Source organism: Haemorhous mexicanus, chromosome 1, assembly GCF_027477595.1.
Source record: "Haemorhous mexicanus isolate bHaeMex1 chromosome 1, bHaeMex1.pri, whole genome shotgun sequence".
NCBI lineage: Eukaryota > Metazoa > Chordata > Aves > Passeriformes > Fringillidae > Haemorhous > Haemorhous mexicanus.
This window is the reverse complement of record NC_082341.1, coordinates 29,361,516-29,389,236: the sequence shown is the minus strand read 5'-3', so window position 1 is coordinate 29,389,236 and position 27,721 is coordinate 29,361,516. Positions and strand designations below refer to the sequence as shown.

Here is a 27,721-nt window from a genome sequence, read left to right as displayed (position 1 = left end):
AATGAGTAGTACTTAGCCTTGTTTTGGGTAGAAAATAACAAAATAATGAGTGTGTGTGAAAATTAATCTCTGCTTGTATAGTAGGAGACAATAGCTTTGCTTCTGGTAAGTATGCATTTAGGCAATAAACAGCTTTTTTTTTAAAGTGTTGCAAGAGAAAATGAGTGAGGACCTATTCTCTGTCAGTATAAATGGAACATAAAGTACTAAGAGAACTTGAAATAATTTTCTTTTTAAGAATAAAGGTATTTCTGCTATTAATAGACAGTGAAAGCTTATATATACAAATCATCATACTTAATTTTGATTTCTACCGCTAATAGAAGTTTTGTAAGGGAAACTGATTAAAATGTGGTATATGTAAGACTTGGGAAAGGATTGAGCTAGTTGATACCTCCTTGGAAATGCCAGTTGCAGAAGCACAGAATATTCTGAGTTGAAAGGGACCTACAATGGTAATTGAGTCCAACTCTTGGCCCTGAACAGGATACCCAAGAGAGAATTCAGAGAATCATAAAATGTGCCAGGTTGGAAAGCACCAAACAGAATCATCAAGTCCAACTCCTGGCCCTGCACAGGACACTTCAAGAATAACACCTTGTGCCTGAGAGGGTTGTCCAAACACTTCTTAAACTCAGTTCAGGTCCTGTAAGACCTGCTATGTTTGTGCAGCATCCCTGATGGAAATGAGACCTGCCTTTCCCTGCCCAAGGGCTCAGGATAGTCATATCCCTTCCTTCTTTTGAGGTAGTTTCTGCCTTTTAAACTTGAAGTATTATCTTGAAATTAACCCAATTAAGCCAACTAACTTGCTATACTGAAAGGATAGTAAATTTCCAATTAAACTTTAAAGAATTTAGTTCTGTCTTGAAAACCTTTAAGATGTTTGCGAAAGACACGTGTATTCTATAGTCCTCTGATAGTAAAAAAAACCCAAACAAACAAAAAACCTCCTGTGAAAGTTAGTCTAGAGCTTATAAAAGAATGTTGTTTATTTTATAATTTAATTGAATATTTTTAAGATGCATGACATGTTCTGGCCTATTGGCTTTTTCTGCTTTGAAAAAAATAGTTTTCACTTCCCTAAATGTGTAAGCAGTGGAATTCAGTAGTAAATAGAAGCTGTCTAAGAAAAGCCTTTTTTAGTCTGTATTTTTTGTGTACTTAACACATAAAAATGAGATACTAAAAACCATCAGTCTAAACTGGGACACTATGGAAAAAGTGGATTTTGTTTTTTCTTCATCTGTTCTTTTGCAGGTCCACTTGGATATTCCAGAAAATAATTCTTTCAGCATTGGGATGGAAGACCTAACTACAATCAAGAAATTTGCAAGAGAAACTAAAAAGAAGAACATTTTAGTTTATGGTCTCCTTATCCAATGTAAGGTATGTAATTATCTTTCTGTGTGCAAATTATCTTCTTTTGCAATTTATATGATTAATGATAGAATCTTAATTTAAAACAAAATCAAAGGGAAATAAATATGACATGAAGAGGATTTTTTGGGAAGATTCTTGCCTATTCTTGTTCAAAATTCAGACAAGCCTGTAGTTATGAACAAAAATGTAAGCTTTTTGACTAGAGAGGAATAAATGGTAAACATCTTTTAGAAATGCATGAAAATGTCAGGACCCTTCTTGCTTTTCTGCTTAGGAAATTGCTTTTTTCAGCATTAGAAAAAGAGAAAAATAGTGAAAGTACATTGAATCAGTGGTTCTGCAATATTTTATGTCCCTCATCAAAACAGAGTTTGGTACTCAGGTGACAGGAAGGGCATGGCATATAGGTGTTGAAACAGTGTCTGTAATAGCAGCAAATTGCCTCAGCTGGAGGCAAAAAGAGTTAGTACTCCAACATGCTTTGTACTCACAAAAGCTATTTAAAAATAAACCATTTGCCTGGGAAACATGTTCTGTCAACCAGAAGAGTGGGCTGCCTTGCCTCCAGTGCAGATAGAGTTTTTCAGCTTTTTAACTCAGCACACAGTAAAGGAAGAAGTAAGCTAAAAATTTTAATAGGGAAGAATAAATGTAATCATAACTGCTTTTTTTTAGTTAATCCTAACTGCTTTTTTTTTTTCTAAATTATGTGTTTGGGTTTATATATAATTGATTAAATGTGGCTTTAGTTTTAAATCTTCTGGTATACCAAGCACTTGATTTTCCCCATCAAATTCTATTGCTTTATTAAGAGCTGTGAGTATCAATACCTATCTGTTCATGCTTTTATAGACTTTTAATGCCAACACAATATGAACATTGCTATTATATGACATTAGTTCATGTCTTGTTAGTAGAACATTAATGGACATACAACTGTTTAGTTTTCTTTCTGCTGCTATCAAACCCCATTTTTTCAGGGTGAATCTGGCTTCTTCTGGTAAAAATAATTTGAATAACTATTGAAATATGGCTCTAAGAGTCACCTTATCATGGTAAAAAGTGACACTTCAAATGTTGCTTTGGTCTAACTGCAGTTTTTGCCTTTTGGACTTCATTGTGTGAATATGATTTTATATGCAAATGAATCATACAGACATATGTGGACAGCAACAGTTAGTAAAGCTGACTGGAAGAAAGAAAAATCTTTTATAATCTTCAGTGGATTTTGATGTGCATGGCAACAAGACATTTTAATATTAATGGGCACATATAAGAGCAGTTGAGATCTGAGTGGGAATTCTTGATCTGTGGTGATAAGAGGATTGCAGCAGACTGCTGCCTGCATTCTTTGAAAATAAAAAGCTAGAATCATTATGTAAGATCATTGCAGGGAGAATCATCACTTATTAGCATGGAGAAAGTCTTATATAGAGTAAAACACTTCACACAGTAAGTAAACTATTTCTAGCTGTCTTGTTTTAAAATGGCTTTAAAACATGTCCCTGCTCACAGAGACAGGAATATAGTCTTGAGTTTCTGCTCTCTACATTGCTCAATAATAAAAGAATAGGTTGTATACATCATTTGCATATATGTGATATATGTATCAAGTTTACTTTTGGCTGCTGATCTATATAGAACATCATTGTTTCTAGGTAAAGACCTATGGAAAAACTTGATGTATGAATCTAGAAATTACATAGCCCCAGATTTATTGCTGGTCTGAGTGGAGCTGAGAGACTGTGAGACAAAAGCAATTTTTTACATGAAAAAACATCTTTAAAAGAGTTTATTTTTTTTTAATCTTAAGTCCAAAGCTGAGTCACCAAGGTGTTTTACTTTTAGAACAAGCCATTAGTTGATGAACTTGTAGGTGATTTCCATACTTGAGGATGGAATTTCATATAGGCATGATGGGGAGTCTAGAAGAAGTAGAAACACACAAAAGCACCTGCGCTAATGCAGGATAGCCTATTATTGCAATAACTTCTGTCACTAGATGCTTTCTAGAAGTCCCAGAAAGCTATAGTTTATTTCAGGGAAAGAGTGATGACAGGTTACTTCATGGAGCTTTCCTCTAGCTGACAGGTTTATATCATCACTACCAGACATACACAGTTGATAGGTACATCTCCTAATTAAAAAAAAAAAGGGAATTTATCAAGACAAGGCCACGGTAATGTTCAGGTGAAATGATGTTATGTTTCCTAGGGTTATATGATTAAGTGGGTGTAAGGATATGTGGATATAGAAGGAAATAGGGGCAGCCTTTTGGATTTTGCATTAGAAAAGAAAGTTTGTTGACATAAATACATTTTGAAAATATAGCTTTTTTTTTTAATGCTTTGGAAGTGGAAATTAAGTGCTTGTAGAACCATGGAGTTCAGTTTTGATGGTAGTGAAGGAGCTGTGAAGCCCTAAGAAAAAGTATGAGCCTTTATTTTCACTTCTTAAAAGCAGTGTTTGTTTGGTATTTAGAAAAAGATGTCAAATATTTTTATGATTATTTGATAGACCAAGAAACTAATAAGGAGAATTAATGGAAAAGGCTTTAATGTGCTGTATAAATGACTTGCTTTTTACCTTTCATTTGCCTATAACAAGTGCCTGGTACACAAATAGTTATTTGTCTTATAAACATCATGCATAGGGTACCACATTACTGATATTGATATACAGATCCACTTCATAAAATCTCTAGTTTGCATCCTGAAAATACAGTAAATTTAAATGGCACTTATGAATTATTTCTTTTTCTTTTCTAAAACAGTTCTGCAATGTTAGAAGTGGTTTGCACATTCAAAATGCAAAGGGCCAAAGAGTATTCAGTAACTGAGTCTGAACTTAGGGAATTTGGTTTTGACCATTTTTCAGATAATTTGAAGGAAACAGCCAATAAGCAATGTGAATTAAAAATAGGGAGAAAGATCCATTTTTTTTTGGATGATATTACTGGCAAATGTTGATGAAAATGTTAGTAAAATTCCAACTCCTTAATTTAATCAGAAGTTCACCTTGAAAGTAGCAATGACTGGCATGGTATTATATATTAGAATAAGAATCTTTGTTTTTATAATCAAGTCATGTAGGATGTAATGGAGAAAGCAAAGTCTTAATATTAGGAGGAAAACCTATAAAAAGAAGCCAAATTATTCTTAAATGAACAAAGTTGTACTTAGAAGGAGACTTAAGAACTGCTAAAAATCCAAAGAATATTAAAGCTAATGTTAAACCATTGCATCCATGCAGGGATGGATATATATTAAAACTATTGATTTATATCATTGGAGGCACAATGTTTGGGAGGATACCTCAGCTGCATGTTGTTCTATGTTCTGAGCAATGGAATAATACTGAAATTTGGCCTTGATCTCTCACAAATTATTATTATCTTTAAACATGTGCTAGGTAGTTAATGGGGTTCTGCTTGAATATGACAGAAATGTTGAAAAAAAACCCTATTTTCTTTATTTACTGCTCTTCTCCCTTTAAAATTATTCATTATAATAATTATAATAACAGTCTTATGACTGAATTACAAAAATAATCAATAAAATAATAAAAAGAGAAAATAAAAAGCATTTTCTAGCATGGGAGTTCAATTTCAACAGCTTGTAATGGTTACAGAAATAAAATCTTGGTCTGTAAGTTTCAGTAAAGACTTTGTTACTGTTTGGAGGGATTAAAAAGGAACATTAATCATCCAAAATAAAGCATATTTGGATGGACATAGTAAACCACAGAAAGCTTTAAAATCAGAAATTAACATTAATATATATTGACTATAGAACTATATTAATTTAAAATAATCCTACTTCAGAGAAGGGCTGACAGAATGTTGTGTCAGAGCAGCATATATGTGCTAAGCCTTGCCCAGGGTACAGTGGGCCCAAATATTTTTGCCTCTGAACCTTCTATTTGGTTAAGATAAAGGAACTATTCACTGACAGCCAGAAAAATTACAGTACCTATACTAAAAAGAGACAAATGATGCAATAGAATAATTGTTATGGAGCTGCTTGAAACTGAAAGGAACCTGAACTGTGGGTGTTTTCTTATGCAAACATACTGAACACTTACTGTAGCCTTAAAGATTTTTGAAGACAAGAGGCTCGTCTGCAGTGAGGTTGATGGCTCAAGAAATACTTAGTGTGCTAGAAGTGTTTTATGTCTGTCTTGGTAGACCCCAAAGGTAAACATTTATGATTTCTTTTTCATCAAAGATCCCTTAAAATAGTATTATGGGTAAACATTAAGGCAGTGTTTCTCAAAAGAGGGAACACACCCCTCAATGGGATAATCCACAAACTAGAAGGTGGTTTGGCAACCAGTAGTGAGATAATGAGCCTGTAGGGCAAATGAAGTAAAATTACAAAATAAAACATTGGAAACTCATTAAAAACAAATAGGTTCTGCTCTACATGACCCCCGCATGCTTCTCAATTCACTTAATAATCAGCATAGAATTGGTCAAATGATTGCAATCTGATTAAAATGATTGGCATGCTTCATGGAGAGAGCAAAAATGACGTTTTTTAAAATTTCAGCTGCAATGACATAATAGATTGTAGTGCATATTATTTACTTACATTTATTCCTAGAAATCCTTAAGGCCAAGTAATTTCTGTTTAGTATTTTCAAGAGGTAGAAGTTGAACTTTCAAATTTCATGATCCTATGGACTGTTCACTCTTTCACCAAGGAAAGTTGTGCAAATTATGTGATGAGCCAAGGTAGTCTTGTTTCCATGGAGTTTAGGACAAAGAGGAAAACCAAATCAGTCTGAAACTTTCTATATGAATAGGCTCATAAAAATCAGAATTTGTAGCTTTCTTGATGCAACCCATAGCCAGTCATTCACCAGTAAATCCAGAAACTGATATTTATGGAGGCTTTACACATTTTTATTCTTAATTATTAGTACTATCTGCAATCAGTCATGAATGCATATTTTGCAGTAAGTAGAACTGACATGATGAGAAAGATTTACAAACATGGCTTTGTATTTTGAATGGAAATCTATTTGATTAAATGAACCTTTTACATTTCTTTTGTACCATTCAGAGAATGTCAAGAAATTAAAAAAGAACATGTCTCTGGAACATTAGTCAATTAAGAAATGTATTAGTTAAAATTTTACCAAAATGTTGGGGAAGTTTTGGGCTTTGAGTCAGGAAAGGTCATAAACATAGAACTTTGCAACCTGACTTTTGCTTGCAACACTCTGGTACATGACATTGTGGGAAGCACAGCTGCTCGGCTGCTCATTTTAGTACATATCCTGAAGATTGATACTGGATAATATTGATCAAAAAAATGAGATTGCTGTTCTTTTATTTCAGAGTTTTGGTGTGTCTACCTAGAATGCATGCATACATGCTCTTTTATTTTCTTACTTTTTTTTCTGTTGACACCTTTCTCTGTTGTTCTTTTGTTTCCCCTCAAGTCCTCCTCCTCTGCTAGCCATAACAGGTAACAAACCAGTGGATTTTCTCCAGATTTGCAGCTCTTCTAAAAGCACTCAAATGAATATTCCCACAAACTAATTTCTCAGTGCAGTACCAAATTCCCAGTCTGAGAAAGATGGGCTTTTAAGAAAAATAATTGGTAACCTTTAGGGCTTTCATTAAATAACTGTAGGTTTTTATCACAGAAAGGTCAGAAAGTTGCTCAATTTGTCTCTGCTATTACAAGTTCTGTGAGTTTAACAAGCTGCACAGAAAACTATGAGGTTAATATTTTATGCCTTTTACACATGACCTTTTTAGACTTGTTTCAGTTATTGAACTTTTAATTGGAGAAATCAGAGTTCTTCCATCAACTTGTCAGCCAAAGTGATTAAGGCATGTGGACATATCCTAAAAGTCATGACTTCATAAAATGGCCTTTAAACATCCTTGCTCTTTTGCCTCAGTTCAGCCATTTTGACAGTGTTATTCAATAAAGGTTGCCAGTTGTTTCTTTTGTGGATATTTTCATTGTATAATACATATTCCTCTAAAAATAGCTTCTTGGTGTGAAGAATTTTGGGGAACAAGGGGATCTGAGGTGAACCACCAGACTCTCAAATGAAAAGGAAAATATGTGATATACAATATAGGAACTAAGAAAAGTATGTTAGTTTTAATTATTCTGGATACATTATTGTAATAGGAAATAAACATTGAATTGGAACCATTTGCAAAAACAAATACTATGAGCATCAAATCTGAGTTTCATCTTCAAATCTGATAGTATGAGTTATTCTGATTTTTATTTCTTGTTAAAGCTTTGATGTTGACCCCTTATCTCTTAATGGAAACATAAACATTTAAGATGAAAGCACTTTGACACAAAATTTTGTTTGCAAACAAATGGCTTTTAACTTTTCTTTCCATTGCTAGCCTGCCTGACAGAAACCTGTGAAGTCCATTGCATCTGTTTAAGGGCAGTTGCACTTTTGAGTTTTTAGAGCTGCAATTCTCCACTTAAAGCAATGTTTGTACTCTTTTGCTGTCTAAGTTGGACATCAAAAATTAATCTTCTCACTTGGCTTCCATGCTGTCCCCCAGAGGCATAATTTAGCAGATAACTAAAATACCTATAGTACAGAATACTTCTGTTTTTTCTAGCTTAGCTCTGATTACATGAAACAACAGTAACAAAGAAGCTTTCTAAAATTGTTCTGTGTGCTTAAGAGGCATTTTGAAAAAGTTAACAGCTTGCTGTTGTGTTGGTTTCCTAATGAGTTTTGTATTTTGAGTGCATTTTTTCAATTAAAAATATGGCTGAAATTTTTCAGATAAATTTTTCCAGTTTCAAAGCAAAGTTTAGTCTTATAGTGAAAGTATGTAAAGGTTGTTGCAATTTTCATCACTAAGTTGGACCAGGAAAACTTAGGAAGTTCTTCAGCCATTTAAACACAAAAATTCCCTTCAAGATGTACATTGTAGTGACTGTAACAGTTCTGCAGGCTCTTAGAGTGTGGTAATTCTTAAATTTGTGCAGCAGAGACAGTAACCATCAAATCTATATTGGGATAATTAATTTCCTCTTTCATCCTCTCCTGCTATATATTAGCAGGAGTCAAGTAATCCAGCCTCAGGCTATCTTTGGGGTATTTCTTTAGAAGGGCTGGAAGACCTGTGGTTGGGGGTTCTGTATGTATTTGAGACACTAAGCCCCAAGTCTTATTTGTTGTTTGTGTCTGATTGTTCAGTGAAAGTCATCCATTATGGATCACACCCAGTGCTGAAGTATTTAAAAATGTGATATTGCACATGGCAAAGGCCCAATAATGTCAATAATGAAAAATGCCCCAGCGTGCACAGCCATCAGATCACAGTGATACCCTGCCTATCCTAGTAGCTGCTTTGTGCCCTTGGACCTTTTTCAGATTTGTCACCCATACCCTCTGGAAGTATCTGTCCTGATACATCCCAGGTTTGGGTTTTGCTGCAGTGGGATTTATTATGCTGCAGTATGCCAGCATCAAAGATGGCCATAATGGACCAGATCAGGAGTTTGTCTAAGTCATTGTCTTCTGTACAACAGTAGCTGTAAGGAAATCCCTAGGAGAGAATCAGGTCAGGGCAAGCAATATGACACTGCAGTGAAACTCAAACCTGGGATGTATCAGGACAGACACTTCCAGAGGAGATGGGTGACAAATCTGAAAAAGGTCCAAGGGCACAAAGCAGCTACTAGGATAGGCAGGGTGTCACTGGGATCTGATGGCTGTGTATGCTGGGGCATTTTTTCTCCTTACACTTAGAATTGTTAATTTAAGTATTTCCTGAGCCTGTGGAACTATTAGCCCTGATGGGTTTCTGTTCCATGCTCTTGTCTTCTGAGATCTGTGTAAATTTTTAGCCTCCAGTGTGTCCCCTAGTGAGCAACCACATAGACTGGAAAACAAAGAGAGAGAGGTGGTTCGTTGCAAAGTAGTGTCCTAAGCACAGGAGCTTGCTACTGGTATGCTGAGATCTCATCATTTAGAATTTGAACTACAGATTAATTGTTTTACATTCACTTACATTCAACTTCATTTATCATTTTATTGTCTAGTTACTCAGTTGATAGTGAACATCCAGCATTCCATGCCAGTCAGCCACTACCCTAATGATCTTCATATCATAAGCAAATTCATATTATTACTTACTATTTTTTTCCAGTTATTTTATGAATGTGTTGAACAACATAGATCCTATAACAAATCCCACCTGAATTATGTAGGTTCTGTTCTGAGGACTAAGCATTTTCTCCTACCCACTCTACTCAATCTTTTGAGCGAGGACTTATCCCTGGCAAGTCTTCTATCTTATGTCCTGGAACCTTACTTTTCTTTAAAACCTTTGGGGAGGAATTTTGTTGAAAGTTTTGGAAATCCCAGTAAATTTAATCAACTGTCACCCATTCCTTTGAAGAAATACAGTGAGAATGTGCATTCAAACTTAAAAACAAAGACAAGTTGACTTTCTCATCATCTTAACTTGCTCCCTGCTATTACTATTGAGTATTTAATAGTTTGTTAAATTTTCTGGTACAGAGTTACAGCTTTCTATTCTGTAGTCCTGTATCTTTTCAGAATTTTCTTGTTTTAAATTGGAAATTATGACCAGGCTGTTGTGTCTGCTGAGGCAATTTTTGAACTAGAGATGATGCACACCACTAGGAACCTGGTGCTTCTCTTCATTAGTGAAAAGGCCAGAACAATCACAGTGCATTCTGGTGCTGGCTTGTGGTTGCTGAGGGCTATTTATTCTTTAACATTCAAAGATAACAGGAGCAAATCTCGTGGCAACTTCATCTCACCAATGTTAAGTTTCTAAACATTTCAGCTGGCTTTCTTCTAAATATGTTTTGGAACATCTGAATATGAAAATATGTTCATATCTCAAGACTATAAGATGCAGAGCGTTTGAAGTTAGATTAAACTGTTCTCTTAAGACGTGGAAATGTGTGGATTGAGGCTTAACAGAAGTCAGAAAAAGATCATAGGAAACCTCCACTGGGTAGTGATTTTCATCTGAATTTTGTTGTGAAGTATATCCTTGAAGTTATTTTCCAGCCGAATACTTGGATTGAATAAGAATGGAAAATGTCACCATTATAGATTTTCCAGCATTTTCAGTCTGAACTCATTAAATTTGATTTTAAAGCATTCTTTTAGGAGCTGCTTTCCTAAGCCAATTTTTATTCATCCTGCTAACTAATATTTTAACCGTATTCCAAGCCTTACAATGTACTTTCTCACCAGGTCAGAGGTCATGTTTTCTATTGAGCATCATGGCCCATTACTTTGCAATGTACTTATATAAATCGTCTTGATTTATAACTGTTTCGCTCTTTGAAGTTTCTACCCAGCAGAATCTTTTAAAAAAGGGCATTGTTTACATTTGAGTTTTATTCAACCTGTGTGGTACTGGCAGCAGCATGAATGCACATCTTTGGCAGAACCTCTGCCTTCAACTTTTTCTTTGACTCAGTCTTTCCATTCTTATGAGCTATGAACTCAAGTGTTTCTCCCTTGTTCATTTAATTCCAGTGTTCTGTGCTTAAACTGAGCAGACCAGGTGTTGAATTTTGTAGGCAAAATTGTAGCAAATGATATGAAAGATGGAGATAATGTGTGATTTCTACTTAAACAGCAGCAGTATAATGAAGTATGCTTTGTAAGGCTCACTACACACCAACTTTTATGGTCACTTGCTCCCAGAACTGTGCCATTTTAGATGTTTTTCCTGCAAGGTCTTTCCTTATTCAAAATGAAGTAAAATGGGGTCAGAACTTTCCTTCTGCTGAGTCTGATACCAGTTCCATAGTTCAGCTTTTGATTTTTGTCCTCCAAGTGTGCTCTATGCTTGCCATGTTCAAGGCACAGAGATTTTTCCATGGAATTATGGCATAACTATGTTTACAAGCTCATGGAGTTCATAAACCAAAATATTGATGGTGTCAAAAGGGAGAGCATGTGCCTTTTCCTCTGAAGTGAAGAGTTACTTTTTTATGGAAGTATATATTCTCTGCATGTACTGTTTCTGAGTCTTTTGGAGAGAAGATGAATCTGCTTTGTTTATAGAGCTTCAAGATGTTTTGGGGTGATTTACTGCACTCTGAAGTTCCATTAAACATGTTTGTATGTCAAAATTCCACTTCCTGAAGTTTACTCCAAACTCAATTTTAAGTAGTTAGCTGTTACTAAATAAGGGCTAACCATGCATCTAAACCAGTTGATGTAAGATTTTGTTGATGAGCTTACTAGTAACTGTTACTGGCATGTCACTTTTTCAGATTTTACATAAATTTTGCAATAAATAGAAATTTTGGACAAGGTAACAGTTATCTGTAGGTGCAGGCTCTTAGCTTTTTAACATTCTATCTAAAGCTTGTTTGCAGTTTGTTTAGGTTTTTTTCCCTCATGATAGAGAAAAATGCATTTTCCTGCCTAGAATAATCCAACAAATGCTAATTATGATCTTTTGAGAGCTTATTGAATGATTGGCCTAGTGAACTCAGATGATTTCCTCATTTTCCTTAATTCCTTATCTGACTGATCAAAGTTTTGCTACAAGGTACCTTGCCACTCCACTTTTTTCAGGCATGAATTGGAAAAAACCTCTTTCTATTCTAAGCAATATATTCTCTTTGCTGAAATAGTTCATCCCAAGAGAGAGATTGGGGATGAAATTTAGTGGTGTAGGAAAACAACCGCCGAAAGTTTTCATAGACAGGTTGTGTGTCAGTCACAGCAGTAGCAAAGGGAGGTTGGCAGTTCTGTCAGCTGTACTGCTGCTTTTGTTTATACAAAAGCATTTCTAGTGGAAGGGCCACCATGGTTTCATGTGCCAGCAACTGTAAGAGCTTGAAACTGGTATGTTTCTAAAAGAGATGGATTTCAATGTCAGTGCTGAACAAAATGAGTGGCTAATAATATTGCTTTTTCTTCATGCACCAAAAAATAGGAATTAAGTGGCAGAGAAAAATAATAATCCAACTCCTTCATTCTACATACATGATTATTCCTTTAACTACATGTTGTTTTCTTTGTCTTCCTTCTGTATTGGTTTTAGTAACATTATCAATCTTGCCATTGTGACTTGATAAAGCTCATCTGAAACGTGTGTTTGTCCTGTATACCCATCTATTTCAACTATTCATTGCTTGGCAAACATTGTTATGTAATTAACTCTGTATATTTTTCCTTTTCTAATTCTTTATGATATGAATTAGGCCATTCTCTCATTCTGTTTGAAAAGGGCATTTTTTGTACTAATTGATATTACAGCATTAAGACAAACTGCTTGGAGACTCACTGGCTCCATGCGTAATTACCACCTCCATATTCTTGGTTAAGGGGGACATGAGCAACATCCTTTTGAACACAGAGACTTATAGAAATGTTCAGGGTTATTATTGAAAAGCAACTGCTCAAATCAGAGTAACATACTTCTGTTTTTTTTGTAAGTCAGGATCTTTCTTCATGTTGCCTTTTGAAAATAATGTTCACTCTTGCCTCAAATCAAAGACCACCACAAACTAAAGTGCTACAATGGGGCAGAGCTAAGATAACTTTTTATTTACAGAAAAAGAGAGTGGGAAACTTTTTTAAAAGTAAAAGTTTTTCTTAAAAACTGTGAAGCACTTGGGAAACTAACAAGGGTTGGCTTTGGCTTTTTTTCCCCCAAATATTTTCTATCAATATTCCATTTTGCTAGAAGCAGTACAGCTGTGTTTAAGAGAGTACTTGCCAGTATAATTGAGGATATGAAGGATCGGATTCACTTGGGATGGGAACATTGGTCAGAGGACCTTTGAGTGCTAATTTATAGCATAAGCTTGCACCAAATTGTGCCAAAATGGGAATCATATTCAGTGTCCACCCTAAAACATTGCTAAATCATTTGAGGCAGCATCAGTTTAGTATGAAATGGAACATTTGCACATGGCTCTTGATGTTGTTTCCATACTGAAGTGCAGCAACAAGTTTAATTTTAATCCTAGGGCAAGTGTTTTGCAGAAAAGGCCCTTTGTATCCTGTAAATATAGCAACTGTGTCTCCTTGCTGATGTTTTTCAGCCAAAGAATACAGACATTCATTGTACAGGCAAAAGTGATGTTACTGCAGAGAAGCAGTAGAAACTTTAACGGTTTTTGACTGAAGGAGAGTTTTTTACATTAAATAAAAAAGTTTTTTTCATCGAGGGTGGTAAAACACTGGCACAGGTTGCCCAGAACCTGGAATCATTCACAGTCAGGTTGGACAGGGCTCTGAGCAATCTAGTTGAAGATGTCCTGACTCATTGCAGGGGTGTTGGATTAGATGACCTTTAGAGGTGCTTCCTACCCAAACCATGCTGTGATCCTATGATTGTGTACTTTGGAATTGGGTTAAGCTAGTACACTTCAATGGTACTAGTCCAATGGCTCTTTTTGTTCCTGTGATTTTATCATTTGTAGCAGCATGATTATTATTTCTGCAAGCTTTAGTAACTGCTGTAACTTGATATCCTTATAAATTGTGTTTACTCTAAATTCATGTTATCTGTAGGATTTGACTTGATTTGGTAATCGAGGTAAGTACAAGGTGAAAATTTAAGAAAGGCTTTCCACTTAAAATAGAATGTTTTTTTGGTAACATTAGGAAAAACTTGGCTGTGCATAGAGGTGGTTCTCGAATTGAGAAAGAAGTGTTCTTATTTGTATAGTTTTCTTAGCAGATGAAGGTGGATTTACTCTGTGTCATGTGTTTTGAGCTATGTGATTTGTTCGCTTACTTTAAAATACTTGTAGCCTGTCCTAACACTGTTCTTTGAGAAAAGTGAGCAATATCTTGGCTGTATATGCATTAGGCATATTTTCTTATGTATCTGATGAACTCCTCCTTCTGTGCAGCCACTATAGTGTCCCAGCTTCTGTCCATTCACCAGGATCCTTGATAGAGTTCCTGCTACTGGAGAACTCTGTCCAGTCTGAGCAATGAGCCAAGGTGGGATTGGAAGCTACAGTAAATTAGATAAATTTAATTTTAAATTTTTATTTCCCACTTTGCTGAGGAAGGTAAGCTGCATCCTGGTAGGGAGAGCCAACATAATATTAGGAAAAATTTTTACTGCTTTCTTGTGAGACAATTCTTTCAGGCACATGATGTAATTTTGGGGGTTGTCTTGTGATTTGGACTCAATGAACCTTGCTGGACACTTCCAACAAGGATATTATATGATTTGATGATTAATCCAGATGTACCCAAGTGATTCAGCTCTATAACCCTTCTCTCTTGTACATACACTGTTGATGCTAGTGAAAGCTACAACTGTGAAATTTGCAGACATTCCTCTGTATTCATAATGGATTATTGTCCATGGGTTTCAGCTTTCTTTATGTCTGCCCTTTCCACAAAGACTTTGAACAGACCCCACAGAGGCTTTGGCATTTTTTCCCCATTTTTTTTTTCCCCCAGGGAACACACTGCAGCTCATTGCTCCTATTTGGTGGTGGTGTACTATGTGTTTTAGTTGCAATAGGGTTTTCATGTGTTCATAACCACCCTCAGCTTGGACACCTGGTGTCAAGAAGAGAGAATAAAGGGTAAAGAGACCCCCTCTTTTTTCAGGGGGAGAAAAAAGGCAAGATGGGGGGAACATTGCAGGAGAGAAATAAATAAGTCTGGGAGCAGGGCAGCAGCAATGAACTTGGCTTTTTGTGGCATGGGTGGAGTAGACAGTGAAGTCCATGATCATTTTACCAGTCTTGGTAGTTTGCCACACTTGTTAGTGCTGTTCCCAATGGGTCTTGTGGACTGAAAAGTGAATAATCATATGCTATTAAAATGCTTTATGCAAAAATATCCTGAAATAGTCTGCACAGAAACTCCTTAATTATTTGAGTTTTGACACTTGTGTTGACCTTTGTATTTTAAAATTGAAAATTGATACAGTGAAGAGTTTATTTCCTCTCTATTTTCTCAAAAATGCATCTAATGTAAAATTAATTATAAGCTGGCTCAGTTGAAAGTAGACAGTCCACAACTCTTCCATTGAGAACAGGAAAAGCACTGCAATAACCACATCATCTCTGAATGAGGGAAGGCTCTTCCACCCCTACTGACAGAATTTGGAAACTCTATCAATACGTACTTCATAAATATAGATGAAAATACCACTCACGTTTTTAATCTTTCTAGGAGATCTAAAGCATTTAAATTTAAATTTGCAGTTCAGATGATGTATCCCCACTTGGCAACTGTAAAATAGGTCTTCTTTTTAATATTCACTCCAGGGATATAGTGAGCAAAATAAGATTAAAGATATGATATTAAAATAAGATAAGAGGTTTCTGAGGGTTGTGCTTTGTAGGCATGTTTGGAAATATTTGCTCTAATCTACTGAGACAATATTTTACTACATATGAAAGATATCTTGAAGATGTGATTTAGGACAATGAGCATACATTTTACATAAACATGTTTTATCCAGTAAAGACCAAGTATTGTCTTGAATTGATGAGTTTATTATCATGGCAATAATATAGATCATAGTAAAAAGATAATACAGGAGGAGAAAGCCAGAAGGATTAATCACTGCAGTCCAGAGGTGAGTTATTTTATGTACCAATGAGTAATTATTTTGTATACCAATGAAGTTTTATAATGTAGACTGGATTTTTAACTCAGTATAAAAAAGTGTTGATTTGCAATCCCTGCAGCATAAATAGTACATTTCTTCATCAGTCAGCAATACTTTTATTACTATAATTATAGTCAGTCGCAGTAGGATTTTAGGCATCTTTATCCAGATGATGATTATACATTTATTACTCAAGTTTCTAATGTTTATTTTAAACCAAGACATTCCTAAACATGCTTATCCATGGAGGAACACTCAAGGCCTACCAGGAGTTACAGATGCACCCTACATTGAATCGTGGCATGCTGTTGTATTGATGAACAGTATCTGTTCATCATGGCATAGAGAAGCCTAAAGTGCTAAAGTGGGAACAACTACAAAACTGTTCTTTTTTGCTCAATCAGTCAGATATAAATAAAAGCACCAGTGACGCAGATCACGTTCTTGCTATTCCATCTTTCTCACTTGGCAGAGATTATCAGCATCTTCCAGTAGAGAAGGAACTTGGATGCAATGTTTTTAGTGTAAGCTAAGAGGAAGAGTGAGCTGTAGTAAAAATTCAAGTAGCAGAAAGGAGTTGTAAAAGTCAGAAAATAGGGCTCTCTGCAAAATTCCTGTGAAACTGGCCTACCACGATCCTTAATTTCTGTGCTTTTCTCCACCCTGGAATTGACATCAGTATCAAGTTAGCAAATACTTAGTGGCTTCAGCTGAAGCATTTTAGCTCAACTGCCCTTGTTGAAAACACCATGTGATGATGAATAGCAGTTTTTGAAAATGAAGTGCAGTTAATTCGTAAATCTCCACACAGACACCCTCTTCCAGACGTATAGTAGCCCCAGGCCAGTATCTGCGGAGGAGTGGAATGCATACGGATTCACAGCTTTACTTCACAAGTTTCTTGTGTGACTCCACATTTTCCTCCCCACAGCAGTTTATGTCTTTTAAGTCTATTGTGTCTCAGAGTTTTTGAACTGTTCATGCTATTAGTTTTTTCTTTCCACACCCTGTGATAGGTGAATAGCCTTCTGCGTAGATCTTCATACATACTATTGCAATTATTAATGCTTTCATTGTGAGTGAACATTATTTATGAGATACTTGTGGAGTGATTTATCTCTTTTCAAGTATGAACAAGCTATCAGGTTTAGAAATAAGCACATTTATATTCATTTCTCTGCTTCTGTGATTGATGACACGACCACGGATGCTATGCTCTGTGTGGGGGAACACATTCTAGGGAATGCTGTGTCTGGCCAGATCTGGAGATACAGATCTTGGTCTCTCTGTCATCTTTTGTAAGAAGATCTGGGAGGAATGAACATACAGGATCAGATTTGAGAGAAAGAAAAAGTGGTGAGGAATTCTCCATCATAAGCTTGGAATAGAGAAAAGATTCTACCTCACTCTGAGCTTTAAGACTGAATAGTGGGGTTTTGGTTTCTTTTTTGTTTTGTTTTGCCTGGTTTTTTACCTTTTAAGGTTTTGATTTATTCCGTTGCTTTGATATTCCACAATTACGGTGTTTAAGAAAAACACTTACTTTAAAATAAGTGGCATGCAAATTAATTATGCAGTATTTCAGAATTTATTTTGATACCTCATTCTAGTATTTTCATATGTTTATAAACAATGTGGGGTTTGGTTAATTATATTCAAGGAAGCTGAATTTAAAGTAGGCTGGGTAGAAGCCTGAAACCTGTGAGTTCTAGGAGAATGGAGGGTTTGTCTGCATGTCTGGTTGTGAGAAGCAGGATTTTGTTAGTGTTATGGTCCATGTTGACATAGTAATGGTACTTCAGTTTTTCAGTATCATGATTGTGGATAGCTCAGGAGCAAGAGTTTGGACAGGAAAGTTTTGGAGATTTCCTCATTCTATGCTTCTATTTACAAAAATGGAATTCATAACAGCTACTCAATTATGAAAATATATGTGCCAGACTACTCATCATATTTCCCTGCATATGCATTTTAAAAAGCTTTCCTTAATGACTGATGAAGATGTTCAGTAGAGACCCAATTATTGTCTGAGATGCTGAGGGAAAAATAATTTCAGTGTCAATCAACTGAGTTCTGCAGTGATGCTGGTATATCCTATTGAAAAAAACTCAAAACCCCACTGTTATTGAAGACTGTTTGATAATGCTATAAAAATTAACATTAGCAAAGTAAAACTTTCACTTTGAAAGACAATGGAAAGTTTATTATTAGTGATGATAGCATTTTAAAGAAAGATTATAAAAGTGACATAAAGCAATGGTAGGGCCCTTTATTCCTTTGGAACTGCAAAATTTAACCCCCAAAATAAATACACCTATTTGCTAAGACTTGCAAGGATAAGAAATTTCTCCCATAAGACTTGTAGATATTTTCTGGACATTTTAACTGTAAAATTCTGGTTTTATACTGTGATTCATCAGAACAAGCTTTGGAGAAGCCTTTTAGTTATTCGTTGCTGCTTTAGGTTGTCAGATTAGAAATGTTTTCAGGTGTGTCAATACTGGAGCACTATAGAAGGAAGAGCCCCAGGTGGATCTTCCCTAAGTAACCCTCTGGTACTAGTGTTGTACTATCTTAGCACAGCTGACTAATATTAAGTATGTTTATACTGTTTTGCCTAATTTTTTGTTTAGTTTTTGTCAAGTTTTAATACTAGTATAACAAAGGGAACCTCTGTGCAATCATACTAGATTGTATTGCTCCATGTGGAGTGTACTACTGAAATATCCTGCTCATGCTATAGCCTAATAAAACCTCATAGTCTTTGCTGCTGACATCACTGTCAGTGGTCACTGTCCCTCCAGTACCAGTTCCACTGAAGTTTTCATGAGTAATGTGACCATCTCTAGGTTCAAGACTTGATCATATCATGCTGCTTCAAGTGAGGAAAGATGTTCTCCATACAGAGTTATGTAAACACTTTCAAAAAGTACGGTTTGAAAAATGCTCCCGGCAGTCTTGATTATATCTTTGCCTACTGTAACTGAAAAAATTATAGGCTCCTGAAATTTGTTATGAGCATGGTGAAATCACAATATTCATAGCAGAAGGCTTTGACTGTAAGTGTCTGCATCTTGAAGTTCTGCATGTGCTGTGTGCTTTATCCATGTCCCAGGATGATGCAGTCTCATCCAGAGATTCCGGTGCCTCCAGCTGGTACCAGACTAGAGTCAAAGCAGCAGTGGTGCTAAAGACTCCTAGAAAACATTCTCTCCTCAGACTCAAGTGGCTCCACGAAGTCTGTTCATCTGGGGTATTCTCACAGAGTATCTACTATAGATGGAAGAGTAGGAGAGGGAGGGAACTCCTGATGGCTTTATGGTGGCAGTGTAGCAAAAGACAGGAAGACTCAAGGTGGACGCAAAGATGAACAGAAAGGACTGACTCCATATATGAGGCTTATAAAGGAGATTCATGTCATTGCTTCTGCCACCTGGTGTTACCATGTCTGACAGACAAAAGGATGATGAAGTGCTTCACTGAGTGTCCTCCTGATATGCCTGCGCTTTGGAAACCAAAGATTTGTGGGATAAGTCTCCTTGGAATTGCTGGAGTGAAAACACTTGATCTAGGCCTCAGATTTGAACTAGACTGAAGAAAAAAGTCTGCAAAATGTGTATTGCTTAATTACAAGGTCCTCAGCAGCATCATTGCATTGGTCTGCTCTTACTGTGCTGGTCTACCTGGTGAAGACAGCTGAATTTAGGAAACTCCAGAAGATAGTCTTTTCCTGGGTTCTTGGGGTTAAAATATTGCCCTGAGATTCGGTTTCCTGTCCCTCCTGCTCTGGAAAGTAGCAGCAGCTCTCCTCTCCCTACAACAGCTGCTTGCCTTTCCATCTTGCCAGGCAATTGTCCCTTCTTTCATCTTTTTGGTACAGGAAATTCTCCCTCCTTTCACCTGCAGCAGCATCCTTTTTATAATCAAATAGCCCCTGTCCCTTACTCCCTTCAGCAACAGAATTATCTGTTACTTTTATTATTTACTCTAAATTATTTTCATTTCCCCTACTTTCCCACCCCTGTCCAGAAGTTTCCACTCAGCTCCTATGTTTTTGGTTACCAGTATGGAGCAGAAGTGGGCTGGATTGGGTGTTTGACTCAAGTCAAACCCAAAAAAGCCTGGATGCAGCTAGTATAGAGGCTGTGTTTGGGAGGAGACCCCTTCCAGCCCAGTGAGACGCCCATCTGGCTGACCTTCTACCCTCTGTGCCCCTCACACAAGTTGTCTGTCTGCCTCAAGAGCATCTGGTGCTCAAACAGATGTTCTGTGACTCTTCCAGGGGATCCTGTGCCAGATGGCAGGATCCACAAAATGGATCCCTGTCACTCTCACTCACTGTTATTGGACTCAAGCACAAATACAATCTAAATGAAAACAGCATTAAACACTTTAGCTAAAAGGTACACGATGCAATTTATTCTTTTACTAATTGGATGAACTCTTTGAATCAAGATTTTTATAGTGTAAGTAAAACTGCCAACTCTTATTTTACTGCTTTTTATTGCCTCAGGCAAATATATAATTTTGATATTTAAATAATTGGCATCAGAAAGTTGACAGTTACTAGGAAAGTTATAACCGTGAATCATCAACTCAGACAATAGCTTTTTTTTTTTTTTAAACAGGGGTGGGTGATATAAAAGATTTCCAGATGTTATTTTGTTCATGTCCCTCATCAGATGAAAATATTCTGAGCGGGCTGCCCCAAGCAGGTAGTATTTCTCAAATACTGATAATCAGAAATTCTTCCTGACATATCTCAAACATTCTCCACTGGGTATCTGAATCATTCTGCAAGAGCAGCATGATCCTAAGTGGAGCTGGTGGTTCCCTTTCAGTGCTGTTTGTATGCTTTCACAGTGAGATGAGTAGACTACCCAGGCCTCATAGATAATCAGGATTGTGCTTGGTTATGAGGAAGACAGTGCAGATAGTGAAGGTACTGTGTGCCTAAAATTGAGTGCAAAGCAAACCGATGGGAAATACTTCATGAAGTTCAATTCATAATTTACAAAAAATTATGTACATAAGGATCTTGTCTTGGTAGGAACAGTCTTCATCATCTGCTTTATTCATGACAATTTATTTTGATAGACCGAAGATGAAAAAAGTGTGAAAACAATAAGCATTGTTATTGCTCAGTAGTATTTTGGTCATTAACTAGAGAATGTTTTAAAATGTGAAGTGGTGGGAATGCAGTTACCAAAAAAGCATTTTGTCACAGTGTGCAGGGACATTTAAAGCCAGCTGGTATTAACATAGCAACTTTGTACAGTTTTACACAGTCTGCTTGTCAACTCTAATGGTCAGAGTTCAGAATGCATGTTTCTCTTAAGTGTAAACATCTAGCTACAAAGGTATACAGGGCAGCTGGTGACTTGCTGGTTTGATGAACAATTAGGGCTTGTCTGTGAACAGTCACAGAATCATTCAGGTTGTTAAAAGACCTCCAAGATCATTGAATCCAGCCTGTGATCCAACACCACCTTGTCAAGTAGATCATGGGACTAGGTGCCACAATCAGCAGTTTTTTGAAGACTTTCAGGGATAGTGACTCCACCACCTCCCTGGGCAACCTTTTCCAATGCCTGACAACCCTTCCTGTGAAGAAATTCTTCCTGATGTCCAGCCTGAACCTCCCTCAGCACAGCATTTCCTCTTATCCTGTCACTGGTTGTCTGAGAGAAGAGGCTGACCTCCACCTGGCTATAACCTCCTTTCAGGAAGTTGTGGAGAGTGATAAAGCCCCTCCTGATCCTCCTTTTCTCCAGGCTGAGCATCCCCAGCGCCTCAGCTGCTCCTCATAGAACTTGTTCTCCAGACCCTTCACCAGCTCCATTCTCTGGACACAATTCAGCACCTCAATGTCTTTCTTGTAGTGAGGGGCCCAGAGCCTCACCACTGGCCTCACCAGTGTCTCACCAGTACCGGTGGATTGATCCTGCCCTGGTCGTGCTGGCCACACTCTTGCTGACACAGGCCAGCATCAATAATAACCTTGTAACAAGCAGATAATGTGTTCTGTCAGGTGTTTGTTAAACACTTTCTACGTAAATGCCATTTAAACTTTGTTGCTGTTGATTTAAAGTTTTGCTGAAACACACGCTCCAGCTTAAGCCAGGAGGACTGTGTATGATGGGACATGGAAGAGTAAACACCTCTATGCAAAATAACATTCTGGACATTATGAGAGAAGTAGGTAATTCCAAGAGGTATGTTAAGAGAGCAGTGAGGATATACATGTGCAGTGATTTCATTGGTGCACTGAGATGTGTTGTATAGCTGAGATCAGCTCTGCTTAGAAAGTATGATAATTAAGTACATTGTGCTTTTGTTTTGGTGTTTTCCCCCAGTTTTGCTTCATATGCTGATAAATGTTGGCAGTTATACCTACAGGTTGATGCCTGTTACAGCACTGTCAGGAATGTTTTTCAGGTTGGAAGGGATATCTTGAGATCTGAGCAAGGATTTTAAACTGAGGAGTAGGAAAGAAATGCATAGCCAGTGGAAGCAAGGACAAGTAACCTTGGCAGTGTAGAGGAATGCAGTTTGGATGTGTAAGGATGGGATCAGGAAAGCTAAGGCACATATTGAACTCTACTTGACAAGGGATGTGAAAAATACTTCCTGAGAAATGATTTAAAATTGGAAGTATGGGGAAACACAGTGTGGCACAGGAAGAACTGAGTTTCTTTCCTCCAGTGTGTTTGCTTCCAATTTGAAAACTTGACTTCAGGCAACTTGGAAGTGCACTGTTGAATACTGATTGGTAGCAGGGGTTGAGCAGATTGAACTAGAAAATATCCTTTCATTAACAATTGTCTTTGCCTAACTGAGTGGGTGTGATAGGTATGGCTTGGGAATAGACTCAATAAACTCGTGCAGTTACAGATAGTGCAGCGTGCATTTTTAGAGCTCCTTTGTTCATTTGTTAAAATGAACTTTAAGGTGAACTGGCAGTATCTGTGAGTTACATACAGTATGTGTCATTTATCTGTTGCTTCACTGTATGCCTTCCATGAATTAAGCAACAGTATCTGGCAGGCATATTTCATTTTTCTGATATGCTCTGTCATTTGTTTAATAAATCTAGGCATTTAGCAAACGCAAATGAGATTAATATTAGATTGGCCATCACTGAAGCTTGTGGAACGTCTCAACTTGATTATGCTCAGTTTGGTGTTAGGACTCTTAAATGTTCATGTTCAATTGGTTTACCTTACCTTGGGGAATAGTTGTAGTAAATAGGGCAAATGGAGCCTTCTAATGTGCAGAGCTGCTCTTTTTACTGACCACAAGGAAGAATGGAAACTTTTTCCATTTTAAAGATTTTTAATTTTTTTTGTCTCCATCCTTATATTGGGATATTTCAAATTCTGCTGAATTCTTACTAGATATAAATATCTAGATCAGTGTTTTCAGTTTCAAAATCTCCTATGTACAGTTTACAAAAGTTTTAAAAATAACACAACACAATTGTAAAAATAAATTCTTTTAAGAATTCTCATTTTTAAATGTAAACTAAACCATTGTATATTTTAACTTAATGCTTTGCCTTGTAGAACCTTCTTTGCTACATTGAACTATGGAATCAAGATGCCTGGAATCTGAATTTCCTTCTGTTCGCATTATATACAAAGATTCTGAGCAAATTAATTAAACTGAAGGCAGACAATCACAGGTCTTTAAGAACATATATGTTACTTAACCTGTAGAACCTTTACACAGACACTCAGTAAATGGGAAATTGAAAATAAACCTGCAAGAGAAAGGCAGGCAGAAAATACAAGGCTGTTTGAATGAGCAGCTATAGCAACTGCTTTGAAATACAATTTGAACAAACTCCAACCTCCTCTTAGGTATCATTTATAGGAATTTAATTCTATCAAGTTCTATTGTAATTTTCGGTTCATGAATGATAGCTAATGCAGGAACAGAATTACATATATTTCTTTGATGAAACAACACTTTTTACAATATATAGCTCTTATTTTCAGTGACTATTCAAGTAATAATTCCATAAGTTATCACAACAGACAAAATGCAGCATTTATGAAAAATAAGAATCTGTGGGACTTAGTTTGGTGTTTTGCTGCTTATGTATATCAGGGTATATCTGCCTTTAGAATAGATTTTTTTTAAGTGCCCCTCTTCCACACAAGAATTTTTCTCTGCTAGATGAGATTTTCTAACAAATATGAAGTTCTCTATGGAATCTTAAAAAGAGAAAATAATTTCTTTTCATATTATGGATTATTTGATTAGTACATCCAGCTATGATATCTAAATAAATTGTAGGTGTTAGGCTCCTGATCTGAATCACTGTGTAGGAAAGGAGAGGTTCATTTATATCTTTGAAGGGGCGTGAGGGGAAAAAGCTTCCTGATTTAGCCATTGAATTTATTGCAGGTAATACTAGAGTAGAGTAAGTCAGACAAGTTAATAGAGAGAGTTTTAGTAGATTTTAGGTTTAGTGATTCTGTGTTTTAGCAGTTTGGTTCTTCCAAAAGCAGAGTCTATCAGGAGCATAATGTCAAACACGTCAACTACTTGACTTGCAGGTCTCCTTGGATTTTGAAAGTTATACTTCTAAACTCACACACCCTTTTTCTCTGCAAGATCTATTGAAAGTCAATGTAGTTTTTATGTGAATCTGCATCTAATTCTGATACATTTTAAGATTCTCTCATCGGATGTAGCAATGAATTTTACTAGCTATGTTAAAAGCTGTTCTCCCATTGCCTAGTTTTGTAATTGTGACTTTCTTGTGGATTGTGTCAATCTGATTGTCCGAATTTAAAGGAAGTTTTTGTAGCTATATCCCTTTTTCATCCCTATAAGCATTCAGAACTGTTTGTTATACAGAAGGACATTTTAAAAACACTCTGACCCATATACAAGCCAGATTTCTCACCTTTTTTACATTGCCTTTGGAATCTGATTCCTGCTTTTACTTTTATTTATGTAATGGAATTCTATAGTTTGCTCATTTAAGCTTCACAATAAGCTTCACCTTCTGGTTTTTGTTCTTTACTTTTCGTGTGATGTCTGAAGCCACAGCTGAAAAGCAGAATTCACCAAAGAGAGAAAACAATAAACAGGTAGCAGAAGTGGTGAACTAAATGTACTTTGGGTGAACGCATTGTTCATGCTGATTTCTACTTCTGATGGCTGGCATTAGAAGATGTAGTTGAAATTTTTATAGTAGAAACAAAGGTATGCATTTTACATCTTTTATCAAGAATAATTTAAACTGTATCTGAGATACAGATAATTGTCAATAATGCTTTGCCTTAAAGCCAATAAGATTTAGAATCCCAGAGTAAGTATACTGTAGCTATATTTGTGACAAATGAGCAACTCATATCAGACATTTTCACATCTTTCCAAGAAAGATGCTGTTCTTGGGATGCCATCAGAACCTTGCAATGCACTGGCCAGAAGCCGTCCTCAGTTATTGCACCTGAAGTACATGGTGTTTGTTATGTGTGATATCAGAAAGTGCATATCTACCCACTTTAAGGCTGAGGGAGTTTGTTACTGCCAACAGCCTCTGCTGGGACTTGGTTTCATCCAGTGAATAAATGAAACCAAGTCTTGGTGATCTGTTGATGTCGAATCTTGGATGTGTCTCTCTACATGAGGTGGGACTGTCAACCTGGGCTAATCTATTCTGGTGATTTGTGATGCTTTTTATGTATTTGCAGTTCTTTCAAGAGAAGGAACTGATTCCAAAATAAACTTTAGAAGATTCCACGAGTTACAAACCTTAAGTACAGGTGCAAGTGACACAGCAGTCTAAATTACTTGACTTAAATACATGGACTTAAATACATTGACTTAAATTCATGGACTGTCTTTTTAATGAATGCATGCAATTAAGCTTCTTGAATTTTGATTGTTTGGTCATGAATGAGTGCTATTCTGTATATCTGAACTTTAAAAACTATTATTTTCAGATTCTAAGTTATCAAATGAGGTCATATTAGTGCATGAACTGTAAACAGTGGGTGCAGGCAGAATCTCACAATCATGCAATACTTCTGCTTTGTAATGCTGCTTATCAGAATTTTCTAGTTCTTTTCATCTGAACTGTATTTCTCTTTGCCTAACACTTTTAAGAAATTGAAAAGTAACTGATAGCAATTGCTGTTATAAATAGCCTCGGTCTTCTTGATAAAATTAATATCCTGGAGCTGGTGTGCAATGACATCATTCACAAATCAATCTTTTTCTTATTTCCTTATTTTGATGTTTATTTTCCATTTTATATCAGTAATATAATCCAGGCATTTCAGTCCAAAACAGTACTTCTTGGGTGGTAGAACTCAATAGGTATTTAGTTCCATGCCTTATAAATCTACTAGAGGCAAATTATAATTGTCTTGAAATACAATGCTTGTCATAACTTATTACAGTTTATGTATTATCTATTGTGTAAATACAGTATTGGTTCCTTTAAGCACATACCAAAGTCAAAGCAGAATATAACATCACAGTGGCCAACACAAGGACACAGAGAATTGTCTGGGGTCCATGGCAGCTTTCTCAGAACATTATCAATTAAGCATAATAAAGGATTGCTTCTACTTACTGATTTGGCTTTAGAGCTCCTGCAGAATATGAATTTGATTGCCACATATTTAAATATTAGAAAAGAAAATGTTTCACTGAAAGAGTGATCAGACATTGGAATAAGTTGCCCAGGGAGATGGTGGAGTCACACTCTCTGGAAGTGTTCAAGAGGTGTCTGGATGTGGCACTTGAGGATATGGCTTAGGGATGATTCTGCTGGTGCTGGGCTGATGGTTGGGCTTGCTGGTCTTGAAGGTCTCTTCCAACCTTGACGATTCTCTGATTTATTTACTTAATATGATGGAAGTTGCAGAAACAAGGATTCATATATAATGCTTTTAAAATTTATTACTTCCCTAAATGTATCCTAATGAGGTGGAATGAATCTAGGCATATTTACAATTTATAAATAGCTCTGAATTTTAAAATAGGTTTTTTCTGATATTTAGGTTGATTTTTAGAGATTTCCTGATTAATCATTTTAAATGTCATTGCAAAATTATAATGCCCCTAACTGCTATTTATTGTCATTTTGTACAACGCCATTTTTTAATTTTAAGTTTGTTTGAACAAATTAATTCTAGTGTATATTCATAAAGCTTTGAGATTGATCATGAAGAAATACACAGAAATTAAAATTGACACTTCAAATTTCCATCGAAGTGTTAGAATCCTATAAAAGTATACTGAAAAAATTAAAAGGAAGAATAAGTCAGATACTTTACTCTCAATAAGATAATACCCTTGGCATATATATGAATTGCAACTTTAAAATATTTCAGTAGTGAGTTTGGACTTAATGATTCCCTCTATAAAAGCAAGACCTATGTGTTGAAAGTGTAGATTATGGAACTCATTGCTTATATTGGTAAGAGAACAAATATTAAAAAAAAAAAATCAAAAATTTCAGGGAAGTGGAAGACAGGAAGTTTTTTCTACTACATGCTTCTATAATATTGTCTGGTTTATATACTGTAAAAATGTGTGCTGCACCATCGGTGTTATAAGAAGAGTAAATCACTGAGGCATGGACACAAGAATATTTTTTAGGTGAAGATCAGCCTAAACAGTTCAGGAAATCCATTCTGCTAGTGTCTGGTCTGGTTATAGGAAAGAGTGTAGAGAAACCAGTGGGAAATAATCAAAATGCAGTTA

General features: G+C 36.1%; 1 protein-coding gene across 2 annotated transcripts in view; it reads left to right on the top strand.

The window, feature by feature from the left end:
• The window catches only part of CRPPA (CDP-L-ribitol pyrophosphorylase A), a 107,861-nt gene that overhangs the window by 62,894 nt on the left and 17,246 nt on the right, over positions 1-27,721 (top strand). For both annotated transcript variants that reach the window (XM_059844089.1, XM_059844099.1), the window contains one exon: positions 1,261-1,389. In XM_059844089.1, the coding sequence (XP_059700072.1) occupies positions 1,261-1,389 (129 nt within the window). The remainder of the gene's footprint in view (positions 1-1,260; positions 1,390-27,721) is intronic.